This window comes from Sprattus sprattus, assembly GCF_963457725.1.
Source record: "Sprattus sprattus genome assembly, chromosome: 1".
In the NCBI taxonomy this organism is placed as follows: domain Eukaryota; kingdom Metazoa; phylum Chordata; class Actinopteri; order Clupeiformes; family Clupeidae; genus Sprattus; species Sprattus sprattus.
This window is the reverse complement of record NC_137920.1, coordinates 30,790,178-30,800,177: the sequence shown is the minus strand read 5'-3', so window position 1 is coordinate 30,800,177 and position 10,000 is coordinate 30,790,178. Positions and strand designations below refer to the sequence as shown.

At 42.7% G+C, this 10,000-nt stretch overlaps 2 protein-coding genes across 2 annotated transcripts in view; both read right to left on the bottom strand.

Moving 5' to 3' along the window:
* Positions 1-3,560, bottom strand: part of kcnq5b (potassium voltage-gated channel, KQT-like subfamily, member 5b) — a gene marked incomplete at its 5' end in the record, with an annotated part of 116,454 nt that extends 112,894 nt beyond the window's left edge. The window contains 1 exon segment of the mRNA XM_080854011.1: positions 3,217-3,560. Within this exon segment, the coding sequence (XP_080710137.1) occupies positions 3,217-3,560 (344 nt within the window).
* A 5,697-nt stretch (positions 3,561-9,257) lies between these two features.
* The window catches only part of rims1b (regulating synaptic membrane exocytosis 1b), a gene marked incomplete at both ends in the record, with an annotated part of 73,603 nt that continues 72,860 nt past the window's right edge, over positions 9,258-10,000 (bottom strand). Inside the window, one exon of the mRNA XM_080843439.1 lies at positions 9,258-9,455. Coding sequence (XP_080699565.1) covers positions 9,258-9,455 — 198 coding nt within the window. The remainder of the gene's footprint in view (positions 9,456-10,000) is intronic.

Genomic DNA, 10,000 nt, shown 5'->3' with positions numbered 1-10,000 from the left:
ATAAGCAAAAGGTTAAGAGATGCTCCTCCTGCTATCAGTGCTGCAAAAGAGAAACAGACCGAAGCCTGCAGGACCGTGAGCACTTCAGCTGCTCACATTTGGATACAGGCTCCAGGTAAAAGATGATTGATTTTGATTGATCAAGATGATTGATTTCACCCCTCATTGATTGATTTTACCCCTGATTTTTTCCTCCCCATTCTGACCACAAATGCAGCATAGGTCAAAGGTCACAGTGTCTTCTTTCCTATCCCGCACTCTATCAACCTCTAGCATAACCCCCCGCCCCTAAAACACACACACACCTCAAGCCACCTTTTCTTCAGGGATCAGGACACAGTAAACCCAAAATGGAGGCTGAATGGACACACAATTGCTACACTCACCCATGGAGAGAGACAGAAAGAGAGGGAATAGAGGGGGGGGAGAGAGGAAGAGAGGGAAAGAGAGGGGGAGAGGAAAAGGGTGGGAGAGGGAGAAAGAGGGAGACAGAGGAGGAGAGATAAAAAGCGATGTGTTTCATTTGTTTATCACATTGTCAAATTAGAGACATTTACAGGGTACAGTCTAATTGCTTGGGCTTATTGCTGTGCGTACTTGTTATTCCAATAAAGCAAGATGAACTGAATTACATTTTAACTGAATTGAGAAAGAGAGAGAGAGAGAGAGAGAGAGAGAGAAAGAGAACGAGAGAGTGCTTGGTCTGCCTTTACAGTAAATTTAAAAGAGAGAACTGGGGGGGGGGGTATGGGGGCTTGTGATCGGCTCTCTCTCACGCACACAGAAGCCTGTTTGAGACCTCCCCGCCCAACGGACTGAAAACCACACAGGAAGTGGGGAGAGGAAGGAGGAAATCAGCAAACGCTCTCAACAGGGCCTTGTGCTCAGGGCAGCACTCTTATGACACAGTGTAACCGTTTCACATCCACAAAAGGATGGATTTGGGCTTCTTCTGCTTGTCTTCAGAGAGAAACCATGTTTTTGTGTCAGGGCGAAGGCTAACCTGCATGTGTGCTAACTGCTGTTTGCCATGCCTGCACCTCCTCTGCTGTGCTGCGTAGCGTAGGTTTCTGAGCCTTGTGCGTAAAGGGCATTCAATGGCTGCTTTTACTTTTTAGATATTTTCCGCTCAATTTTTTTCCACAGACTGTAAGTGAGGGGCAAGTGAGGGGATGGATTTCAAGCATTTGTCCAAAAAAGGCATTGCCGTGTTTATCCATAATAAAGGCACATCCATGGAACTGGAGAGTGACCATGAGGAATCTGTACCAATTATGACTCAGACTGCCTCATTACACGGAGTGAGAAACGCAATGAAACACACAGACATTACAGTCCCCCGCATATGCATGAGGATCCGCATTCACACACACACACACACACACATACACACACACACACACACACACACACACACACACACACACACACACACACACACACACACACACAAACACACACACACACACACACACACAAACACACACACAAACACACACACAAACACACACACACACACACACACACACACACACACACACATCCACACTTTCAGGCAATAGTAACACTACTGTTTTCTGTTCTTGTTGATTGGTTCAGGACCAGAGATATCATTTTGTCACTGAATGATAATTTTTCATTACAATATGTGACAGATATAAAAGTCGTTACCATTTTTTGCATTTTCCCTCGTTTTTGCACTACCGTTTAACGATGCTCGCGATCCCAAGGAGGCTGAAATCCATGGGTGTAGCGTTGGTCGCTAGCAAATCTCTTCAGGTGTGTGGGGAGTGAGTGTTAGTCACTGCACAGCACTGTGGCAATTGGTTACCGTTACATGTGCAAGGCACCCGAGTCAGCACAAATTATATAGAAGCACAAATCAGAAGACTTGAAGATAGACAAAAGGTTTTTGTTTAGGCTGAATTTACCACTGTACTTACATGCAGTGTACAACCCTCAAATATTTCACATCTCTAGAACAACCATCTTGCCACTAACTCGAATATTTCACATCTCTATAACAACCATCTTGCCACTAACTCGAAGTCATCACTAAACATATTCTGACAGACACACACACTCTCTCTCTCTCACACACACACACACACACACACACACATAATGTAAAGACCATATAGAGCAGCACAGGTGAAGTATGCCATGATGAACAATACAAAACCATCTGCGTGACACGCAGGAGCACACAGACGGTTAATCCTTAGAGATGAAGAAAATGGCCAGCAATGACATAGAAATGTTGCTTCAGTCTCACTCTACTTCACAGTGTGTGTGTGTGTTTGTGTGTGCTTGCATAGAGTGTGTGTGTGTGTGTGTGTGTGTGTGTGTGTGTGTGTGTGTGTGTGTGTGTGTGTGTGTGTGTGTCTGTGTGTCTGTGGTGTGTGCACCTGTGTCAGTGTGTGTAAGCCTTCAGACAAGAATCACAAGTGTGGCCAACACCATCAAAAATGTGCTTACCTGCACTGACTGCAGACAGGACTGACCCTGTAGTTAGAGTGTGTTCCGACAAAACATTTCATGAAACCCCACAATGACACCATGGATATCTCCTCACTTATACAGACACAACCCTCCAGATAACATGCACATATATTTATTTAGTATAAAGTCATGAATTTTGAACACAATCATCTTTCGCCAGTTATAAGTGTTATATGTGATCATAATGTATTACATACATACCCACATAACGTATGTATAACTACATTTCTCTCAAAGAACCTGCTCTTCAAGTGATTCAGAAGAACTTTAGATGACTCTCAATTCATTATGAACAAGGTAAAGACAGCACCGTGTTCGGTTGAGATGAGTCACTATCGGGCAAGGGGCATAAATGTACAATCATACAGAGAAAGAGCGAGCTTGGGTGAAGAGACACTTCAGTGTTTACCAAGTGATTCATGTACATTATTAAGACCCACTAACAGAATATGTTTTTAATTAATAATTAATGTTATATGTTTCCACAGCGAACATAAAATGAGAACTACTTTTACCAATAAGCCTACCGAAATCACATGTCAAAGCTTGGTTAATAGTTATTTAACATAGGTTGAGGGCAAACGATACTACTAACACGTTATAACCTGATGCAACAAAATGCGGCAACAGGTGGAGTGGACGGTCCAGCTCTTATCTCAAACGTGCATAGCGAAGGTTACCATAATGAATTTGACTGGAAAATCATGCACTTACACAAAGGCGTGGTATATGAAAGCCCAGGCGCGCGGTCTCTCCAGGACGTTGTACAGGTAATTCTGAAGTCGCCGGTAACGCACGTTCCTCCTGCCGCTCTGCGCGCTGTACACCAACGGCTTTCCGAGCAGGCTGAGCCGAGCACCTTGCTTCCCCCGGTGGCTCTCCGCGCCGCTCGCACCTGCGGCTGACAGCAAGCCGTCCCCAGATCTCGACGTGTGGTTCATAATCCTTTTGCCCGTCTCCACATCTTTCAAACCTTGGCCCTCGGTGAGGTTCCCCTTAGGGGAAGTTTTCATCCAGAGCCCAGAGCTGCTTTCATCTCCGCTATGGTTGCGGGGCATGGCATCACCGGCGCCGGCTGGAGGAAAGCTGAGAGCGCCTTAGTCATGCGTGTGTCACTTACGGTAACGATATGAAATATAACGAACTGAGCTATAAAAATGAATAACGATTCCAGGACCTCTGCCACGCGCAAGAACACGCATGGGTGAAATACACTATTTTCCCAAGTGAGTCTAAACGCGGTCGCGACAGTAGACTACGCGCCCTACGCTATATCTCGCCACTATTCTCGCATTGATTGTTATTTCCTCCCTTATTTTGTTGAAGATACTACGCAAGTATTAAACGCAAACGCAAAGCGTGTAAACAATGTAAGAGAAGAGCCTCACTGCCTAACTTTGATCTTGGCTATAAAGCTGCAAACGATAAACGAAGACCGCTGGTTAGTCTTGACAGCACTAAGAACGCTCTCGCGCTCACTCAAAGCGCGCGCTCACAGGAAGTGGGCTGAGAAGTTGAGCGGGCGATTTTAGATCTCCATGTAGATGGTCACTATCAATTTCATTTTTTTCCATTGGGAGATACCCAGGCATTTCCACTGTACGACTGTAGCAACGATTCACCTCAACATGGGCATTTTAATCTGTAAAGTGTGAACACGCAGTTTTGCCATGTGCACACTTGTGAAGTTCCGTGTGCTGCGTATATGATGAATCCATTTATGGTATACTATTGGCACTGTTTACGTTTTAGGGTAAACCTCTACCCGCTGGTTGTCTTTCCAACCGATTTCCTGACATCGTGGTGCGTTACGACATCTGTGACTTTCTGTGACGAACAAGCAATAGGCTGTACAGTCTACATGCGCGCACACAAGCGCTTAATCGGCATTGATCTAGTAGAATTATTTTGGCATTATATCCCCAAAACACGTTTTACTTTTAAAGCCATTCAAAATAGTTTTTTTTCGACATCGTCACTGAATCATTTGCAAATTACCTGCATAACCCACTTATGCATTTCAACTGCCCAACCACTTCGGCTAATGTCAGTTGACTAACTTGTGACTGTATGCACCCACTGGTGAACAAACTAACAATGTCGTTTATTGTAAGCATATGATACAGTGTACATTAATAACCTACGTCACAACAAGTAGGCTACTGAATCGCAGTCCCGACGCATTCATCCTAATTTTTAACTGCTGCTGTTTTTTCGATTATGTGGCTCACATTATTTAACAACAACATTTATGAGCAAATAACAAGAATTGCGTAATTTGTTTATCCGTGACATGAAATGAGCTAGACGCCAAATACGCTTTCTGTAGGCCTATTACATGGCTTTAATGACTGGAGGGAAATATGCTGTTTTTATTACCTCACTTTCTAAATTAGACTCTGATACTCTCTCTCTTGCACGCAGTGGTCCACCCGATTAATGTAACCATAATTTGTGTGGTCTATCTAGAAATTCTATTTTCATCTGGTACATCTTAAGACTGTAAACGTTGGCCGTGCGCTTTCAATTTCGCGTAGCCTACGTGAATACGAGTGCGAGCGATCGGTATCATGTTCATCCCAAATCTCTTCCGGCATGCGCTGCTCACTCTGCCATAAGCGGGATATCTTAATTAGGCGGCTAATTGACTTTGCTGGGGCCCTAATTACAGTTCACTCTGTGCTGTCTCATCAGATGCTAACAATAGCAACAAAGAATCGTCCATCACTTTCCACTCAGTTCCATTATGTTTTCCCGAATGCAAGATTCATGGCTCTGATAATCAGACAAATGACCCAGACAACCTGATAATGGATCCGTGGTCCTGGTCTGACCTCCTCAGGTGTAGCCTACCAACCACAACTCTTCAACATCACTCACTTTATTTATTAAATTAGGCTATATTTGGCGTGTTGCCGATAGCCTATTTTGGTCCTCATCTTTATGGGGTGGGATGTGTTGAGGTTTAGTTGTTAGACGCTTGAGATCATTTAAAATGGAGTTATTAGCCTACTCAAAATTGTGAGAAGTGCACCTTGCGCCACCTTTGATTGTCGCACCCGACCCTGAAACCAAAACCCTTCAAGCTTCATCAGTTGAACCATAGTCATCCTTGCGGAACTGTGCCCTCTAGTGGGCATTGTTGAAATGAAAACTCATCGTATTTGACTGAGGCCATAGCCTGAGTTGGGATGTCCCATTAAAAGCAAATGGGCGAAGACATCTTTACCTGTACTGTTGCTTGTTGTTACCTGCTTACACGCTAGAACATCAACTCAGGCACAATCCATAAATGGCTGAATTAAGGATACATTGAATGCCCCTTCCCATAGTTGTTATTTATTTTAGAGTGTAATGAATACATGAGATCACTTATTGGACTTTAATGGACAGACATTTCCCGTGTACACTGTAGATAGACATCGCCACAGTGACCTTAAGCAGCGCCCCGCACTTCCTCCAGACGCTGTGTTCCACACAGCTGAAGGGTCAAAGGGTCGAAGGTCAAGAGATTGCCAGCAGATGTTGTACATTTGGAGGCCTTCTGCTTTCTCAGCCAGGCGGAGTATAATTTTTAGAGAGAAAAAAAAGGAAGAGAGGGGAGAGAGACAGAGGGAAAGAAATAGATAGAGAGAGAGTGAGAACAAGTGAGGACAAGATCATGACATACAGTAATTCCATATGAACCCAAATGAAACTGTGTTTCAGGTTATTGGGATTTAAATGGTTCATGCATGGAAAAATTCCTGTATTGATGATATTATATGCATTAGGAGAGAAGTATAAATAGTCTGCTCAGGGAAGAACATGAGAAACTGTGCCATGATTTTCTTCCACACACTTTTTTATTTGTAAATAATAAAAATGAACTCTTTTTTTAATATAAAACATACACATCATTTGAGCCACATCTGTATACAAACAAAAATGTTGCAGTGGATATTTTTTTTCTAATTATCTTTTCTCATTTCAGTGAAACACATTAATTGTAAACAATCATCATTTTTTTAAATTATCATCATCATTGTTATTCCTATAATACTGACAAAAGAAAAGAAAAGGAAAACTCAGCCTCACTGGACATTAAAAGAAAACAAAAAAAAAGAAAACATTTTTTTCCTTTTTTTCTTAATTATCAAACAGGTTTACAGGTAACCCAGTGAGAGGCAGGGTTCAAAGCGAAACAGAGAGCCTTCTGAACACCTCTGAATTCAGCTTTTAAACAGGACAACCATTTGACCCTCCTTTTTTACCCTTTGACTTCTCCTGGGTCATTGGTCAGTCTGCCTGCCTCTTTGGTGGATCTCAGGTCCACCTACCAGTCCCACTGGACCGGAATGTGTGGTCTTGGTTATCAGACTTGGCCCCTTTTTGCAAATATGAGCAAAACCTGGATGTTGGTTGGCTGACTCATATTCATTAAACATTTTACGCATAAATGACTTCTCTGTGCGTCTATACGAAGTTATATTGTAACATGTACAGTACTGTATGTGTGATATATTGGCTATCGTTATTGGCTAGTTACACGTATAACTGGGTCTGCTTTGATTAGCCATGGTGTAGTAATCTCTTCTTTCCCTCCCCCCTCTTTGAGGTAAATTACGATGTACACAAACATACAGCATCTGTGGGGGTGTCAGGGGGGAGGTTACATTTTGCTGCGTTCTACCAAAGAGCATATAGTTTTTCACAGGGCTTATAATAATAACAAAAAAACTAGTTGGACAATCAAAGCGGCTTGAAATAAACAAAAAGAAGGTTCTGAGACATTCAGCGTGGCAATGTAGGGCATGGTTGTGAGCTCAGCTGATCCTTGTGAGTACGTGTGACAGTGAATGGCTTCGGTTTCTTGTTGTCATTTTTTTTTTATCTCTTTATATTCAGGTACAAGCAAACTGCACAAGTACATGCAACATACAAGCTGGCCTACGGTATGTGGAACAAACACCTATCTCCATCTTTTTTTAATCTGTTTGTTTTGCTTTACAAAAGTGTGCATGCAGCTTGGAAAAGCTCTGAGTCATGCGGCTCCGCCTCCTTTCCTGGGTGGGAGGAGTCATTAGCCTGATGGAGGATGGCGATTGGTGCGTGTGTCTGTAACAATCAACCTTGAGTGGTTCACATTAACATTCACAGAGATGCAAGAAGGAAACGTATTACCAAACTTGATTTGTTTCCAAAAAGAAAAAAAGAGAAAAAAGTTACTGATTTAAGAGATGAAGGGGAGTTTAAGAGAGGAGCTAACATTGCCATAAACATGTTTTTTTGGTCTCTCTGTGTTTTAACCTTTTTTTCCCTAATTTTTTTTTTGCTGTAAAAAATGAAGCTGTGTTGTGCTTGCTTTTTAAGTAGATAAAGAAGTTAGTGGAAGTTTTGACTAAAACCCCACAAATGTGCACAGAAGGTGGGGTGGGGTGGGGCTGGGGTGTCTTGACAAACAAGGGTAGATCGAAAAAGGACTTGTACTTCATCCGGCTTGTGTGGGAGGTGATCACCGTTGTAATCTTTTAGATGTTCTGAAGTGGTAGATTAGTTTGTATGTTTACCTCCATAATGGGAAAACATAAGTACATCACACAAAGACAGGGAAATTAGACATCATATCAAGTGTCTTCTCTTCTTGTCCATGTCTTCATCAACAGCTTACTATCTGTTGTAATTGTTATTTTAAAAAGAAATCACATGACCAAAGAATTCAGAACTAAAATAATATGGGGAACTGATTGTTTTGGTTCTTGTGCTATTGTATTAATACCACCTGGATGGATGGAAGCCGATCAAACTCCCCTAGTGTTTGTTTTGTTTTGTTTTTGTTTTACCTGTCATGTTCACATCAGTTTTTTTTAAGTACATTGTGTCTTATGGGCATTCATCAGAGTAGAAAAAAAATCGTCTCATTAAAAAAAAAGGTGTTTGTAACGGTGTGAAAAAAAGGAAGAAAAAATTAAATGATGAAGGAACTACAGAATCACAGAGATGCAAAGCTAGCTGTCAGTGGTAAAATTATTTGAAAAAGGAAATTCAAGATAGTGAAATGAAAGAAAGACAGAAAGAAAGAAAAAGAAGACTTGGGTCCTCAAGGTTTAGGCACCAAGAAAGGCCCTGCGTTTCCAGACAACCCACCTTAAGGAGGACCCCATTTCTGCAGGCTTGGTGTTGATCCCCAGACTGAGGGAGGGGGGCGGGAGGGGGGAGGGGGGGCTATCAGGCTGGGGCCATTGCAAGGATGAGAAGTTGGCGGGGTCGTCTCTGGCTTGGGTTGATACATTCTGATGCTTTGTGTAGACTAGACATACATTTCTTTGTTGTTGATTTCACTGAAAAATCAAAAGGATTAGTCCTTTCCTCTCACAAACTGTGCTAAATGAAAGGTGGACTAGTGTCTCCTCATCACTAAAAGCAGCGTTCCTTGCGATACTGACTATGCCTTAAAGAATGAAATTGTAAAATCCTTTGATGATTATTGTATTTTTTTCTTTAAAAAATGAAATAACAAATAACAAATGTACATAGAACTAAAAAAACAGATTTGAGACAAGCAGAAGTTACCTAAAGACAGAAAGTAAAATAGCAACCAACAGGAGAGGAGTGATTGTCAAATTTTAAGCATTTTTTTTCATTGTGTTCTTTTTTTTTTCATCGCATTTTTTTCTCTTTCCATCGCCCTCTGATTGGTTGTCCCTGCTTCCGCCGCTTCAGCGTTCACTTCCTGGTCACTTCCGGCATAGTGAGGTTGAGGGGGTATAAGTCCACTACGACGGGACGTCCAGGGACGTTTGTGATGCCCGGCGGGTCATAGACGCCAGCGTGGGGTCCACTAGTGAGGAGGGCGGGAACAATTTGTACCAGTCAATCACTGTGCTCGAGAGGTCAAGCTCCTCCAGTAGGATTTGTGCGACGCCCATAAAGGATTTGTGGTCCATACGTCCATAGTCTCCCCAGACTATGACCTGGGGTGAACAGAACAACAAACAGTCAATCACAAGGTTTCATGGCTTAAGGGCATGAGGTTTCATAGCTTACGCACAACAGCCTAGCATGAGGTTTCATGGCTTATGGACAACAGTCTAGCTTGAGGTTTCATGGCGTACGCACAACAGTCTAGCATGAGGTTTCATGGCTTATGGACAACAGTCTAGCATGAGGTTTCATGGCGTACGCACAACAGTCTAGCATGAGGTTTCGTGGCTTATGGACAACAGTCTAGCATGAGGTTTCATGGCGTACGCACAACAGTCTAGCATGAGGTTTCATGGCTTATGGACAACAGTCTAGCATGAGGTTTCATGGCGTACGCACAACAGTCTAGTATGAGGTTTCATGGCTTATGGACAACAGTCTAGCATGAGGTTTCATGGCGTACGCACAACAGTCTAGCATGAGGTTTCATGGCTTATGGACAACAGTCTAGCATGAGGTTTCATGGCGTACGCACAACAGTCTAGCATGAGGTTTCATGGCTTATGGACAACAGTCTAGCATGAGGTTTCATGGC